At 32.9% G+C, this 17,367-nt stretch overlaps 3 protein-coding genes and 2 non-coding genes across 6 annotated transcripts; 4 read left to right on the top strand and 1 right to left on the bottom strand.

Moving 5' to 3' along the window:
* The first annotated feature begins 717 nt into the window (after positions 1-717).
* On the top strand, positions 718-1,737 carry LOC103483238 (RING-H2 finger protein ATL67). The gene has a single exon (XM_008439759.3). It carries the CDS (start codon positions 973-975, stop codon positions 1,525-1,527), a length of 555 nt encoding a protein of 184 aa, XP_008437981.2. The 5' UTR covers positions 718-972; the 3' UTR covers positions 1,528-1,737.
* Positions 1,738-6,284: 4,547 nt separating this feature from the next.
* On the top strand, positions 6,285-8,534 carry LOC103483236 (reticulon-like protein B1). Its single transcript, XM_008439758.3, has 5 exons — positions 6,285-6,636; positions 7,385-7,565; positions 7,664-7,805; positions 7,933-8,002; positions 8,097-8,534. Exons 1-5 carry the CDS (start codon positions 6,429-6,431, stop codon positions 8,261-8,263), a joined length of 768 nt encoding a protein of 255 aa, XP_008437980.2. The 5' UTR covers positions 6,285-6,428; the 3' UTR covers positions 8,264-8,534.
* Positions 8,535-10,297: 1,763 nt separating this feature from the next.
* LOC127150126 (small nucleolar RNA snoR145) lies at positions 10,298-10,446 on the top strand. Its single transcript, XR_007822143.1, has one exon. It is a non-coding gene; the product is annotated as a small nucleolar RNA snoR145 (small nucleolar RNA).
* Positions 10,447-11,906: 1,460 nt separating this feature from the next.
* Positions 11,907-11,978, top strand: TRNAH-GUG (transfer RNA histidin (anticodon GUG)). The gene has a single exon. It is a non-coding gene; the product is annotated as a tRNA-His (tRNA).
* A 486-nt stretch (positions 11,979-12,464) lies between these two features.
* On the bottom strand, positions 12,465-16,715 carry LOC103483235 (U11/U12 small nuclear ribonucleoprotein 59 kDa protein). Of its 2 annotated transcripts, none has more exons than XM_008439756.3 (8): positions 16,393-16,715; positions 15,931-16,261; positions 15,759-15,842; positions 15,052-15,117; positions 14,887-14,959; positions 13,771-14,156; positions 13,094-13,134; positions 12,465-12,912 (listed from the first exon to the last, which is right to left on the bottom strand). In XM_008439756.3, exons 1-8 carry the CDS (start codon positions 16,551-16,553, stop codon positions 12,834-12,836), a joined length of 1,221 nt encoding a protein of 406 aa, XP_008437978.1. In that variant the 5' UTR covers positions 16,554-16,715; the 3' UTR covers positions 12,465-12,833. The 2 variants fall into 2 exon arrangements, with proteins under 2 accessions (XP_008437978.1, XP_008437979.1); XM_008439757.3 differs by having other exon boundaries at positions 15,931-16,275; positions 16,393-16,533.
* Positions 16,716-17,367: the final 652 nt, after the last annotated feature.

Here is a 17,367-nt window from a genome sequence, read left to right as displayed (position 1 = left end):
CCAATTCCCCTAGTACCCGACGCAATATTATATTGCTTAATGCCATATATGTTTCTAAAAACTAAAAAGAAAAATATGCCCTATTGCAATTTATAAAAATAATGCCCATTTCGTTACACTAATTTGTGGACTTATTTTATACTAATAAGTCCATAAATTAGTATAAAAAAAAACCAATTTTGGTTATTAGTTAGCCTTTAAAACTATTCAAAATCCAACCAACTATCCACTATCACTACTTTTAATCGAATCGAAATTTGACTTGATATTTAGATATTTCCTTTTCAAATCATTTTTTATTTATTTATCTAACGGTTGGAAGATGGAAGAATTTTTGTTTTTTTTTTTTTTTTTAACTAAACATTGATTAATTAAAGTTCGAGGCTTTTTGAAACCAATGTCTCATTTATTTTAATTAATTAATTAATTAAAAAGGACAGCATAAAGGAACGACAAGAATGGAAGATGCGTTCAAAGGCAGAAGAGAACAAAAGCCAACTCCAAACTCCAAATTCCATCTTTATGTATAATATTTAATATATACTTTAAAATGATTTTATTAGAGTTTGGAATATATATATATATATTATGGAAGTAAATTGTATACCACAAACTCATAAATTAAAGTTAGTGTTAGGTCTATATTATTCAAACCACAAAGTTAAAATTATGATTTTAGTGTATAATTTTTCAATTTAAGTGCATAAATTTAGTTGGAGGATTAAGAAATAATAAGACCTAAAAATTAAGTAATGAAAATGAGAAAAGCAAAAAATGGTTAAAGATTAGAGTTAAAGAAGAGAGGAAGTGTGTATTAAATGCTCCGTCTGCAATCCCCACCCACCTTCCCCCAAAAAGTTATCTGCCCTAATTTCCTTCCTTTCTCTTCTTTCTCTCTTCTTCTTCCTCACTAATGGCTTCAACTCAAATTCCTTCTTCTTTTTCACCATTTCCAAATCCTTCTCATTCTCCATGTCCTCCCCTTCTTCCACTTATTCCTTCTCCAGGATCGGCCTCGGCTACTCCATTGCCATAGCACTCGCCTTCCTCGTCCTCCTCTCCGCCCTTCTCCTCGCTTTCTACGTTTGCTGTCGCGCTTCCCGTTCCCGCCACCTCCGCCGCCCTCCACCTCCTCCTTCCCGCTCCGACACCGGCATCATTCTCCCCCAGATCATTTTCGTCGCTGAGGACGACGCCGCCCCAGATCGCGACGATGACAACGGGGTTGTGGGTCTTGACCAGTCCGTTATTAACTCTTACCCTAAATTCCCTTTCTCCAGAGATAAATCCATGGCTGGAGCTAATTGTGTCTGCTCTATCTGTCTCTGTGAGTATAAGGATGCGGAGATGTTGAGGATGATGCCTGAGTGTAGACACTACTTCCATCTCTGTTGTATCGATGCTTGGTTGAAGCTTAATGGTTCTTGTCCGGTTTGTCGGAATTCGCCACTCCCGACTCCGCTTTCTACTCCTCTTCAAGAGGTTGTTCCACTCTCTCAATACATGGCGGATCGGAGAAGGAGATGACTCATTCATTGGTATTGCATCCATTAGGTTCTTCTTTTACTTCTCTTCTCTTGATTTTCATATTTCTCTGTTTGTTTTTGCCTGTTTTACTCTTAAGAAATTGTAAATTCTTTGGTTAGATCCTTGGTATTTTTTTTTTTATTTCTTATTCTGAATGTTCTAGTAACTGTTCGACCCATAGATGAAATTTTCGACTTACTTTTTGATCAATTTTTTGAGTAGTCATGAATCAATATTCTTGTGTAGATCTGATAGTGTTGGATTCAATTATTCGAAAATTTTGAGACAAGAAGAACTTTTCCATTTCTCTTCCTTACTTTTTGAGCGAAAAAAGTTGGATTGACCCATCTCAAGGGTCCTCTTCATTTCCACTGTTGTCTTCTTAAGCTGGCCCAGAATGTCTTGTTGCATTCATTTTTTTTCCCTTTTCAAAATTTCAACTGCATCATCATTTGCTAATGGGTTTGGTAAAGCGTGCAAAAAAGAAAAAGAAAAAAATTCCTATTGTTTTTCCTTTCTTTTTAATAAACCTGTTGACATTGAGAAGTAGAACTGTTGATGGGGGTTTTCAATTTCTTCATCATACCTCCGTTCTTTAGTTCTAAATCATCTTGGAGAATGGAGATGCTGAATCCTCTGTTTTGAAGTTGGATTTGGAAGAAGAACTAGAAGGGTTTTGGTATAGATGTGAGTTGGAATGATTGGATTATTTCGAATTGGGATTGTGTATGATTTCAATAAATTAACACACTTGAGATTGAACTCCACTTTAGCATTTGCTTTTGTTCTCTTTTTAGTCCTTTAACAGTGAAGGATTACTGATGACATTATGATTTGGATAGGCATTTTGGTTGCCTTTCCCGAGTTCAATCATGAATCCATTGATTTCACTGCTTTTTCTCTGCAAATTTCAGACTAGAATGTTGTTGCCTTTTCATTAACATCAGACATGAATTATGATTTGGTAGATTTGCTTAAGTTACATGATACTTTTTAAGTTAATTTTTAGCTATTCTTGAGCATTAAAAATATTTAATCAGTGTAGGTTTTTCAATTGAGAGATTTGTGAATCTTGAAGGATATTGAAACTTCAACAACTTATATAAATAGCTAAAATCGAGGGTATTATAGTTATTAATATTTGACAAATTTTTATACACTTTTTAGTTTACAGGCTAAATATGTAATTCAAAATTAATGTTCTAAATACCTTCTTTTCCTTTCTTTCTAATATGGTGAGCGAAAAGATAATATTGCTTTACGTATAACTCAATCCAAAAAATGGCCTCTTGAATTATTAATATTTATTTAATAAACAGTTCTCGAATTTCTAAATAAGTTCGGTTGTTTGCTTTTTGTTTTTTTTAGGCAACCAATTTGACATTTTTACTATTTTGTCTCATTTTCTTATTTCTGATTATGATATGTCTATCTGTCATATTTTTTAAAATATCTTGGGTCATATATATAATATATATGTATGTATATGTATATTGTGGGTAAAGTTGTGAAAAATAAGGTGATGTGAGGGACTAAAAATAAAACATCCAATCTTCTTGTTTAGGCACCTTTGAATTGTTACTACCAAAGGCACATATAACTTCCCATTTGTCACCTATAACTAAAAAAGGAATGTTGCTTATGGTTTTTTCTAGAAAATTTTTTTATTCCAATTGTAACTAGAGTTGTTTTTATTAACTATTTTTTTCTTTATTTTTTGTTTTTGAAAACTATATATTCTCTCGATTTCTTAATAATGCTTTTTTGATGATTTTTTGAAAACATCTTTTTCAAGGAAACAATTGGAATTTTAGTCTAATTCTAAAATTAAAAACAAGTTTTTGAAATTTTAGTTTATTAGTTTTCACAACTTTATTTGCAATTTCAAAACTAGATGAGTAAGAATAACTTGGTAATTTGGATTATCCGACTCAATTCAACTTGAACTTATATATATATATATATATATATATATATATATATATATATATATATATATATATATATATATATATATATATATATATATATATTATATTTCTACGTATGTTTGAAATTTTGAATGTACGACAATTTTGAACTTTTGTTTTTTTTTTAAGGATAAGAATTTTGAACTTTACAAGCATTAGAATTTAGAAACGAAAAAAACAATAACAACTCAATCCAACCAACCCATATTTTACAGGTTGAGTTGGGTTGGGAATTTTATTCGAGTTGTCAATCCAACAAATTCGAAAACATGGGTTAGGTTGATAATGTGTCCCAAATCAACTCAACCCTTTTTACATCTCGATTGAAAACACTTCCAAAGATTGTTCAATAGTGCCTTAGTTTTTTCTAAACTCTACGTTGGTTACCTTAGATAATTTTAATTAATTAATTAATTTGTTCCAAATATAAATTTCTATATCTTTAATTTAGTTAGAATCTTAAATCCAATTCTTCGAAACCAAAAAACAAAAGGTGTGCCGAAAGCACTTAGAAACAAAATATGTACAAGAGTTGTAAATGAAGTCCATTGAATTATTGAAATGAAGTTGAAAACAATAAATGACATGGGTGTTAGCTCCAACTACAAGAAGATACCAAATTGCAATTAATGCTCACATTATTTTCTTATGTAATATTATGTTATACGTTTCAAAAATTATAACTCAAACTAAGTAAAAACTCCTCCAAGCAGCAATCACCTCTTCACTTATTTGTCTTCTGCCACTTCAATGCCCATCCCTCTTCCCCTCAACTTCCCAACCATCATTTTTCTCTTATTGCCCATTACCAATTATCTACTTTCATTATTTAATATCCTTTTTAATACATTCATAATAGTTTATGCTTTTAATGTAACAATGTTTTATTGGATTGCAGCTCCTAAGACATAGAAATGGGTGCAATTTAAAACTTTTTTCGAGAAGAGAAATACTCTTGGTAACTAATTAAGAGACTATAAATTTAATACACAATGACCATCTATTTAGAAATATATATTTTTACGTGTTTTTTGACAACCAAATGTTGTAGATTGTTATGTGAAACTAGTTGATGTGTTCGTAATAATCTTTCATATAAATATAAAGTATTTATGCTAACAAATGGTATAGAGATTGATTTTCACGGGTTTAAGTGAAGATTTGAGTTCTTTTAAGTGATCCAAATTGTTTTTGTATTCCTTTTGGAAATATGATATGGTTATATATGTAAATCAGTATGAACACAAATTTTGTTTTTAATTGTTGTTATTATTCTATTTCTACGATATCTGTTCTTCCTCGAGTTTCTTTGGCATCTATGCCATTGATTATTCAATTATGTCCATGAAAATCGAATCATATCTAACCAAATTCTGCTAGGATGAACAATATCATAGTGAATAGGTGGCAGATTAATTTAGAGATTTTTTAGTCGATAAATTTAATAAAATTATGTTTACATTGGTTAATAATCGAGTGAATTTGAATATAAGGTTTGATTGATAATAAATGTCATTAATTACTTCAAACGTGTCAAATGGGCAAATACATTCATAATGACTATGATGGATATCTTGTATCCGAAAACCAGTAGTTCCCCTGTCAATTCGCTTGATTCCAAATAACTAAAATTTTGTCCACGAACTATTTGTGTCAATGGATTAGTTCGATCTAAAACTTGAGATAATTGGTGTAATTCGAAAAAATATTCAAATGTGGTTGTTAAGTGGAATTTGAAGTTACCACATTTTGAGGGTCGGTATCAATTTATGCGTAATTGCTCCACATATAGTTCCGCTAACAATATTTTCTAAATGAATTAGTGCCGATCCGAATTAATCTTGTAAGAGATCCGCAACACAACAAATCCGTCTATTTTTTAAATGATTTAGATCGTCAAGTGTACCTATTTCAAATTTAAGTTCAATCAAATGATCTGCAACTAGCAATATATCTCGTTGTAACAAAAATGTATTGTTTTCATCTATATCAAGATTAGGTCTTTGGTTCATATATTCGAGTCCTTTTGTAATTCCTTACATAAGGATTTTGAAAACTATCCGTTAGAGATTACATTTGAAAAATACTCCAACTTTTGAATTATTGAATACATTTACACTGAAAGCCCAACCCAATATGGGATGTTTGAATTGAAACTGATTTCAAAAGCCCAGCCCAAAAAGATTTTTTAAAAATAAATCTCAATCACTTTTTCAAACTTTTATTATGTTTATTACTCTAAAAACACGATCCTTCGTGGAGAAGTAAAAGGTGACCAACAATAGAGATATAAACATGCATTGTTATTTGTTTCTATATCAATAATACTCTCGTATACTTGTGGAGGCATACTTGGATATATTTAACATTTTTGTTTAAGAAAAAGTAACTTTGAAATTTTATTAAATTATTTTATTATTATGATTTTATTCCCTAAAAAGTAAAAAAAAAAAAAAAAAAAAAACCAATATTTACTTTGCCTTTTTCTTCTTTAGAAAAGACGAGAAACCAAGGAGTGAGGTTTGGAGTATTTCACAAAACGTGGTACCCACTACCGACCCTAAGCACAGTCCAAGCCGTCCATAGCTGACCTTGTCTAATCTCCTGCCACGTGTCCCCACATTTTCCACCGTGTCGGCTACTTTCCTAAACATTCCCTATTGAAACGTCAGCTTTATTTTTCTAACGTCGTCAACTAACGTCGTACCTTTTTTCCGCCACGATTTCCGTCAATCTCCTTTGGCGTTGGCCAATCCACCAATAAATACCCAAGTGTCACTGTTACTTCCATTTTCGTTTCTTTTTCAAATTCCTTCCGCTCTTCTTCTTCTTCTTCTTCTCTCCTAAAACCCTAGTCTCTCTCTCTCTCTCTCTCTCGATCCATTCCCTTGATTTTCTCCTTGAGATTTTTGTCACTTGAATTGTTCGATCATGTCGGACCACGCTGAAAACACCGAACCGAAATCGGAGTCATTGATCGACAAGATAGTTGAGAAGATTCATGATCACGATTCATCTTCATCGTCCGGATCAGACGCCGAAACTGAGGGATCGGCTTCTTCTTCCACTTTGAAGGAGAAGGTCTTCCGGATTTTCGGAAGGGAAAGGCCGGTTCATCATGTCCTTGGCGGTGGCAAACGTACTCAATCTTAATTCTCTGTTTCTAAGTTATTGAATTTGTCTTTTTATATTCCCGTCATGTCTTGCTATACTGCTTCGATTGGTTCAGTTGGAGCTCGATATTGATTGATGCTTATTAGGCGTGTTTGTGCTCTGTAGCCATTGTTCTAGCTTGCTTCATTATTCTTTGCTTGGATATAGAATATATAGATCTGATGGTTTTATCGTACTCTGGAAATGTTGATTGTTCGGATCGAGCGTACGACGTACTTGAGCGATTCATAAGCTTTCAGAGCAGAGTGTTTATTATAAATTTTCTTGTCCTGAACATGCTATATTTGTACATCTGTTCGGGTTTCGATGTTTATAATTTATGTTTCCTGCGTCGCATATTTGAATTCGTTCTGATGATGATCCGTGTATTTCTTATGAGTTTAATTGCAAGTTTAGTCGGTTGTGTCTATTTGTTTTTTAAACTTACATAGTACAGAATTAGTCCCTCAATATATTAAACGCAAAATTTATAGTTTGGAGTTCCAGGGAACATAAAATTCAAATTTATATGTGACAGATCAATTAATGAATATGAAGCAACCAATTAGAAACAAGAGGTTCAAAGTTGAGAGTAACTAAAATCGAAAGACCTACCGGAGGTTTTTCGGGAACCAAATTCCACTAAGTTCAAACTCTAAACTTCTAGTACAACCTTAAAAAAAAAATAGAGTTTGGGGGTGATGTTGACCATTTCTTAACGCTGTTGCATGCAGCTGCTGATTTATTCTTGTGGAGGAATAAGAAGATCTCAGCCGGTGTTCTTAGTGGAGCCACTCTCATCTGGGTTTTCTTTGAGTTGCTCGAGTGCCATCTGCTTACGTTTATTTCCCGTTCTCTGATCCTTGCTCTTGGGCTCTTGTTCCTTTGGTCCAATGCTCACACATTTATTTACAAGTGAGTTACTGGATATGAATTTCATTTCATCAATAATTAAGTTTCTGGCAGCTTCAAATCATTCTCTTCTTCCCACCGTTTAACAATTGTATTTGCAGGAGCCCACCTCGAATCCCTGTTGTTCAACTCCCTGCGGACCCCTTCATGGAGCTTGCTTCAACTTTGAGAGCGGAAATTAATTGTGGTTTTGCACTATTGCGGGACATTGCGACTGGAAGGGATTTGAAGAAATTCCTCACTGTACGTATAATGTTATCATTATACTTTCTTGTCATCTTTAATAATTCTTTTTTAGTCCTGGACATCATTAATGTTAGAATAATTAGGATTTTTATTGAATTATAGAAATATCATTCCTCTGTCTCAGGCCATTGCTGCTTTGTGGGTTCTGTCAATTGTGGGAAGCTGGTGCAATTTCTTAACGTTGTTCTACATAAGTAACGACAACTTAATCTCTATCCTCACATTTATTTCTTCATTTTGTTTTGACAATTGAATCTGACATTTGACAACATATTTTGAAAACCACAGACTTTGTTTTGTTGCACACGGTCCCAGTCGTGTATGAGAAATATGAAGATAAGATCGACCCATTAGCGGAAAAAGCAGTAATTGAGTTCAAAAAGCACTACGCTGTGTTTGAAGAGAAGGTCCTGAGCAAAATTCCAAAAGGCCCATTGAAAGGCAAGAAGGCTTAATTAAACTGGCTTGGCTTTGGTGTCTTTTTTCACCACAAAAAGCGGTAACCACATGTTTATTGATCTTTCTTCTTGTCTTTTTGCTGCACTCATAGTTTTAGTTCTTTAATCATTTTCGGTGGTTTTCGCAAATTTGGTGGGATTTTTTTTTTTGAAATCTTATGCAAGTGTTCAATTTGTAAGTTATTAATTTGTATGGTTAGTTTTTGGACAGATGGGTGCTTCGGTTTGTGGTAAGCTAATTATTAGCACTGATAGTTTCAGTTCTTTATTTCTGTTTGCAAATTTAAGTCTTGCTTTTTGTAATATAATATATATAATTTCTCAACTAATTTAAAATTAAATTACTCGTCCGTTTACTAATTAAATTTCTTATATGCCTGGGATTAAGAATATGGTTGTTAGTATTGTATGTCAAGATTTCAAAAAATGACGGTTTTTATTTTACGTTTAATTAAATATCTTTTGTCTTTCAAGTAAGATTCTGCTGGATGTTTGTAAATTTGAGATACTTTAACGCTTAGATCCTCAGTTTTATTTTATTTTATTTTTTGTTGGAATAATAAGCCGTCAAATTCGACGTCTCTTCTCTTTAGAGATAATTGTAAAATTCACACTTTTTATCTTAGGACTAAATCTAGATGTTGGATAGATGAATATCAAATTCATTAATAAGTTTTAACATAAAAATAGCATCGACAATACAAGTTTTAATTTAACAAAAATGAAAATGGGTGTATTAGTGTTGCGTTCTTTTCTAAAATTGATATAATTATGTATTTCCAAATCAAGATTTGAGCGCTCAAATTATACAAAAGTTCTAATTTATATACCATTTGAATTTTGTATTTTGTTAAAGGTTTACATCTAAGCAGTTTATTTAAAATTTTCTTGCACCATCGAAATATTTTTAATATATGTTTTTTCCTTCTTTTCATAATATTGTAGAACCGTATGTTTTCACACAATACTTGAGATCAGTTTCGTACTTTGTGTAAAACATTATGACATCATGTTTTTATAGTATAATAACTATGACTTTCAACTTAAATAGATTTAGTCACTAGCTGATATGGGATCATGTTTGATCGATATGGAGGTGGGGCTTGGTTGTAAAAGTTTAGTTTTGTTTTATTTTCCCCCTCCTTTCTTTGTTCTTTTAATAATGAAACCTCATGCATGTTGTATACATGACTTTTGGAAGATTAGTATACGATTATCCCAATTAGTAAACATTGTGGCATTACACCAAAGTATTAAATGTCAAAATTACCACCTTACATACTGTTCTAAAATACAAAGACAATTGCATAGACAGATATATTTCATCATAATTTTAATTTTAAATAGTAGAGGGTTGAATATAAAAGTAACAACAGGCTACTACAAAAATTTACGCTAGTCAGTAATTAAAACTCTAGTGGTAAAAGTTTATAATTTCAAAATAAAAATAAAAAACAAGAAAATTATTTTATTATATGTTGGGAATATTATTTATTGCTTGTTCAAATTATTCAATGTCGTAGACTTTGGGCTGGGCTTGGGCTTGGTCGTGGTCTTGGGCTTTTGAATTTCGATATACAACCGATTCGGCCCAACAGCGTGTTTCACTCTTTGTATTCTCACTTATATAAGCCTTAAGCTTTCTTGTCAACCAGTACCGCGAAATCTAGGGTTAGGGTAATTAGGGTTGCAATTTTGCCTTCTATCTCTACGGAGAAAATCGACGCGATGAAGAGCGAAATTGAAGATGAAAAGTCATCGATTACGGGGTGGTTATTTGTTATAATTGCTCTGTAAGATGAATATCAATCTGGTTCGTATTCACTGAGCGTCCCGTTTTTCTTAATTTTTGAATCGAAGGGTCCTATGGATGGGGCGCCATTCTAATCAATGCGCTTTTGCTCCAAGTTTGCCTTCGGAAATCGTAGTGAAAAGCAGATTGCCGAGCCAAGATCCGAATAACTGGTTCGGCTTTCGAATTTTTAGTTTTTCATACAGGATTTTGCTTGCATTTTTTTAGTTGTTTGATTTGTGCGAAGGTCCCAGCAGAGGGGAGGAGAACTCTGGGATTGAGACCCCTCTAACTTTGAATTAAATCCTTCGCAGATTTAGCTGCCGAATCGTAGGACGCCCAAATTGTTTTTAGTTTTGGATCGTCTTGAACCCTCGGCAAAATTCGTTTTTTTCCCACAATTTCTGAAGTTTATTAGGTTTTATTTCGTGGTGAGCGTTGATTACTGGGGGGAGATATGTTTTCTTTATGAGCAGTTTGTTCTGATGACCCAAAATCTTTTTTGCTTTTTCTCTGTTGGGTTGCTTTCGGTTAGAACTTTTGAGGAAGAAAATTCGATCTGTATGTGAAGCTGATGGTGTTGTTTTCCAGTTTGAAGGAAAAAACAGAGTTCTCATATATATATAAAAACTGAAAATTAAAAATATTATCATCGTTGGCAGTTCCCAAAACCAGGGGAAGAAAAAATGTTTGAACATAGATTGAATTGAGAAGAAAAACGTCTCAAGTGCCGGGCGGTCAAATTGATAAAGTTATAGAATAAAGGACAAATGCAAACGTTAGATTAATGATTTTGGTAAATAACTATAAAATCAAGAAATATAATGTCTTATCGATATACGGTTTTGCTGCCAAAGATATTGCTTAGTTATCTATTTTTCTGTCGGTCTTTAACAACTAAACAAGAATTTGAAATTGATAATTATAAGTTTTGAAGATTATTTTGTTGTTGTCACCTCGTCTTCTAAGTCAAACAAGTCTGCTATGATCAATCAAGTAGGTTTAATTTTTAAAAATTTATAAGACATTCAAAATGGACACAACAAGGGTATTCAATCTGATATGATGTAGTTCCGAGGTGATATGGAAAATATAATTGGTTTTTTTAGACATAAAAGAAATAATTGTTGATTGTTGCAAAGGCATGTGAGAGTGAAGTTAGGGTTGTAACTGAGGGAGACCAAAATCTTACTTCATGAAAAATGGAGATTTATCGAGGTAAGATTCTAAAATAGGTGACAATTTGGGTTAAGACCATAATTGTATGAAACTTCACATGGTCAGATCTTTAAAATTTTAGACATTTACGAAGGTGGAAGAAGTGTGGAATCCAAGGTTGGATTTGGAGTAACTATTAAAATCAATAGGAAGAGATGAGCCAAATAAGGAGTGAGATATTATTACTTGTAGCTAAGTAGCTGCCGGTACTATTGAATGTAAGTGGTAAGAATTCGAATCAGATTATAGTAACTAAAGACGTTAACTACTGAGGCCATAGTTGAAACCATATGCCTACCTATAGTATTAGTCAAATTGATGTTCGATGATTTAATTAGGTGAGCGAACACATTAAAACCAAGCTTCTGTATGATCAACAAAACTAATCAAAATGAAACTATGCCAAAAAGAATTCTATACTCTCTGTTAAGATGTCATTAGCTCGATGGCTAAATTAAACGATGAAAATTGTCGGACTTTTGTTTCCTTGGTAAGAAGTCAATCAGCGATTTAAAAACTAAAACATTCAGATTGAATCATTATTTTATTATTACGTTTGAACATCACAGATCTTTTGGTCATAGTTTTCTTAATAATATGAAATTTCTGTGGAGTAAGTGCTATCCAAAAGTGGCTGTAGTTTAGTGGTAAGAATTCCACGTTGTGGCCGTGGAGACCTGGGCTCGAATCCCAGCAGCCACATAACATAACTTTTTATTTTAATTTTATTTCTTCTTTTGGTCACTTGTTTTGTTTCCTAAATGCAGCAGATAGGAAGTAGAATATTATGTAACTTGTTTGGCTATTAAGCTATTTTTCATTTTTTATTCTTTACGATAAAAGTCTATTTATCACTTTGTTAAATGTTACTTTATTTGGATATTTTAAATCGATCCAACCAATTTTTTTTTGAATAAAACACTAAAGTAATAAAACACCACGTAAGGTTAATACTTGGTTAAGATATACTCACTCTAGACCGAAACAAAACTAATAGTTATTTCTAAATAATTATCGAGGAAAACTTTCAATTATTATTCTCAATTTTGTACATCCCACTTTAAACGAATAAATAGAAAAAAAGAACAAATGTTGTTATCTCTACGCATCTCTTTAATCATGAAGAAAAAGGTTGTTTAAAACATAATTTTTACGTAAGAAAGATACACCACTTTACAATAATAGGTATAACTATATGCACCCAACTACTTTTAACAATTTCAAACGTAATTGATTGGGGCTTCTTTAAAATTCTATGTTCGATCCAAAATTTCTATTTACATAACTTCATGTTCACATATATTCAAAAAAGAAAAAAAAACATTTTACGTGTCGTATAGCCTCAGTATGTAAACTAAAGTATCTACATGCCTATAGCAACTATTTATCCTCGGGAGTTTCTCACTTGTACATCCGATTATCATTCGAAACTGTTAACCACATTAAGACGGCCTCTTCGAATAATTTTTCCATATGGGACAACCATAATCAACCATAATCATCTTTTAGCAGCAACAACTTTTGGAAAACCATTTGTGATCATATGGTTAGATGGTTTTATTTTTGTGGAACCAAATATGCTGCCCATATTTCATCTGCGGGTGGCGGTGGTTCAACCCAATGTCCTGGTATTCGGCTGCACAAAATTTCGTAGGAACATACAATTAGCATAACTCTCCCACCTCTCTGGCTTATCAATGCATTCAAATATTTGAATATATTCAAATTTAAATTTTATCAAATCACTAGTTTTCTAATGGAAACTTATCCAAAACTTGTGAAGAGGAACTAACTAGAGTAAGGAATGCGTATCTTACCTTCCTCCAGGTCTTATAAATGCATCCCATGATCGTCTTACCTGCACACAAAACGGTAATAGTTGTGGTTCAAAAATCAAGAGTGTTATTGGTTTCTTTTAGTAAACCGACGCAAGGGAATTTTCAGAATCACAAAAACACTCGACTATTATGGCACTGTAATAAGGTTATGGATATGTCATGAACCAATGGGGTATTGTTTTTCTAGAGAAGGAAGAGTTTCGAACTTTTGGGTTAGCTCCAAGCTAGTCTGTTAACCGTTTAGCATGCAGATGGTTAAAATTTAAATTTGCCCATCTCATACTACAAATTTCTTAATTCCACAAATTGAAATAACAAAAAAGCTACAATAGGCCTTTCACCATCTCTCACAAGTCACAAATCTATCAGGCCTCAAGCTATCCTTTAGAAATACAAAACCCAAACTACATGCTATAACAATTCATAATTCTAAGACTCACTACTTTGTACAATAAAAATAATCTAGGTTTCCCAAATTCGTGAACCAATATTACACTGTAATTTTTTCAGAAAAGCTAATAAAAATACGCTTTTCTACAAATGCTAGAGAAGATACAATGAGATACACCAACTTCCAAACTCAACTCAACGGTGAACATAAAAGATCAAAGTATGCACCACTGCATGAAGAGCACAGAAACAATTACTGCAATTACCTCAATTAACGTGCCCATATCGGTGTTACTCCCATAATAATAATGATAGAATTCCATCGGTAAGTTGGCTGCATAATCATACATTCTTCCATAACCTTGTACTTCTCCAAACTGTTTCCCAGGCTCTTTATTAGTGCTGGTGTTGGAGACCTTATCATCTGCACCCGCAGATCTTTGATCAATTCTTTCTTCAGACCTATCTGTAGCACTATCTGGATCCCTTGATTCAGGGTAAGTAGGAACAGTCTTCCTAGAGACCTCTGCAGTAGCAATGGCATCCTTGGCAGCATCCGTATCAGCTGCAGCAAGGGCTTGACGTTCCTCTTCCTCAACTGCAGCTCGAACCTTCTCTAGAAACTTATCATCCTCCTCAGGTAGAAAATGACCTGGACAAATATATTACCAACTACTACTATCAACTATCATTAGGATATAACCAGATCCAAGTACCATTGCATAGAGACAGCAGCATACTACTTTTCATAATACATGCATTTAAACATAGAAAGAGCAATTTAATGATAGAGAAGCTAATAAGAACTCACAACAGCAATCATTTTTTCCTTTTAAATTGAAAAAAAAAATCATTCACATAGCAAAGTCAGAAAGAAAATAGTTCCAAGGACCAAACTAAACCTCAAAATCTTGACTTACCCAATAATTAAAAAATACAATCCATGAAAATCAGACATATCCTTTTCAACCCCGTAACTTCTGGTCCACAACATTATTTCTGTCCTACAGAGAATCTCATTTTTTCCACAAATTTTTAAGCCTTCAATAACCACCTCAGCGGACAGCAGAAAAAAAATCACATACTAAATTCCTCTAGCTTCTATACACACTTCTAAACGAATTGCTTTTGTATCCCCTAGTTGTAAGCTTCCGTGAATGTTCCCAAGTTTCTCACGGTATAATGATTCTAAAATGACTCTGGTAGAACCATGAAAAATCTCCAAGGAACCATTAAAATTTAAAACGATTTAGAATTTGTCTTCTATGCGACACCTAACAAAATGCCATGGACCAAAACGAATGTAACAAAACTGCTAAACCAGCACAACAAACCACGAAGGATAGCAATACACTTATAAATGAAGAAGTAAGAAATTGAACCTTGTTTCTTCAATTTTTGGATCCTGATGGAGCGTAATTCTTGCAACTTTTCCACTATTAGTGCCAGTTCAAGCTACATGATATCCAAAATTAGCTAGAAGTTCATAAGAAGAGGGAAAAAACTGCTGAGAATAGTTTTAACACTACAGTTTGATTGATTCTCACCTCAGAATCTAGCTTCTTTTTCTCCTCTTTAGCTTTAATTCTTGCAATTTCTTTCATCTTCTCCACCTGAAAATTTTTGCTCATCAACAATTAACATCATTCTGTCAATACAAGTTGCTATGTTCCATATTTCAGAGCTAGACAAGAAAAGCACGATATTAATCAAGTACAAAACATTGGGTGGGGGAAGATATTATTTTCCTAGAAAAAACTGTGAAAATGTAAACAGCTGTCTATAAAAAAAAATTTATTGGAGGCAAATAACCCATTCATGAGATGAGGAAACAATAGAATTTATATGAACGTGAGAGCTGGCAGCATTTAAAAGCAGAGTTTCAATACTTTTATAAATATATTTCCATAAACCCCACCCTGCATTGTACTTTGATGTCCTTGGGACACGACCCTGTCTGTCCATGAAATTCAGGGACGACCACGAATTTGGTTACTGGTTCTGAATCTCAAATAGAAAACCATCTTCCAATGACCCTATTGCTTATAACCATTTATCTCCTCAAAACCTAGTTTCTTACTAAAATATAAACGAATAAATAACTCCCTAAAAATTTTTATATGTCTAGAATAAAGATAAGATTACAATAGAACTCGCTTATCCAACCTAAAAAAGAAGCCAAAAAAGGACATTAAACTCTCAGCTACCAGTGGGAGAATAGAAAGAAAACAAAAATCAGTTGATGTTTTGGCACCTTGCGTTTTGCAATATCCTTGGCGATCTCCCTGGCCCTCCATTCATCAGCCTCCATATCAACTTGATCAAAACTTTCACGTTCCTGAGATTTCACAATGAAAAAGGGGGAAAAAGGTAAGATTACAGTAAATATGTTAGATAATTTGGGATATAAAAAAAAAAAATACAACCTTTGCAAGTGATTCAGCAATGCGCTTCCTCTTTCTCTTTCTCCATTGCTTATTTCTCTTGGCCTTCGATAATTTACCAGATAACCTAACTGCTTCCCAGAGACTCGATTCATCAGTATCAAGCCTAAATGGTTGAAGCTGAGCTCTCAACTTTTCCATCAAACCAGCTGCAGCTTCAACCGAACGCGATTCTTGCAACTCCAAACTAATCCTTCTATCTTTCAAGTAATCACAAAATTCACCAATAGAAGAACCATTAGGCAGACTATCAGCACTCTGCTCGGATAATTTGCCTTCTTTAATTAACATCAACATTTCCAGCTCTTTCTGCCTGTCATATTTATACTTCAATCACAATTTAGGACAAGAAGTAATTCAACTGAGACGTAGTATGCAAAAAATTATGAACAAACAAATAATGTCTAAGAAAAAAAAATTACGAACAAACACTGAAACACATACATTGACTTGGCGAGATCGAGAGTTTCTTGCAAATCCCTTAAACGATCACGCACATTGAGGTTGTCCCAGAAAGACGAAGAAGAAGAAGACAGCGGCGGATTCGGTGGCGGCACCGGGAACCACGGACGTTGAGGTGTAAACTGATGCGGAACTGAATTCATTGCTACGGAGAGCAACAATCGATGAAAAACAAATAGATTAAGAAGAAAAAAATGTTAAGTAGACTAGGATAATTGATGCGAAGAAGGAAGAACTTGCGCCAAAACGAAACTCTTCGGAATTTTCTCTGCGAAGCTTCGGTATTCGGCTCGTAATTATGAACTTCGAATTTTATGTAAATAAATTTGTACGAACAAATTGATAATGGTCAGAAATTGGGCTTACAAAATGACGATACGGTCCATAAAGTTGGGCTTTATTCTTTTATGGGCTTGGGTTTTCCTTCCAAAATATTTCATTTCTACCCATTTTAGGAATAATTATTAAATATATAACATCCTTAAAAAAAAAAGGGCAAGTACTGACAAAATTTATTGGTGATAGATTTCTATCGTTGATAGATTCTTATGTTTTATAGTGATAAACCAATAAATAGATCAATATTTATTATATGATCGATCTATTAGTGATAAATTTCTATCATCGATACAATTTGAAATTTTTTTATTATATTTCCAATTTTTTAAAAAATATTGGTATTAGCAATTATTTCTACTTTAAGAAATGGTATAACTTGTAGATTGGGCCATTTTTAGTCATAAATTTTCTATTAGTATATTCTTATAAAAAAATTTCATACTCTATTCACTTCAACATGAAAATACACTAGAATTTATTCACATTAATGTAAAATTCATTAATATTATAAAGACTGCCAATTAATTGTGTGAATGGAGAGAATATGACATATAATAATTATCCAAACTATTGTCTTTTTTATATACGTATTTTTATTGTTTTATAAACAATTATACG

The sequence above is a fragment of the Cucumis melo genome, chromosome 6 (genome assembly GCF_025177605.1).
Source record: "Cucumis melo cultivar AY chromosome 6, USDA_Cmelo_AY_1.0, whole genome shotgun sequence".
NCBI lineage: Eukaryota > Viridiplantae > Streptophyta > Magnoliopsida > Cucurbitales > Cucurbitaceae > Cucumis > Cucumis melo.
The sequence above is the reverse complement of the archived record's forward strand: the minus strand, read 5'-3'. Positions and strand labels throughout refer to the sequence as shown.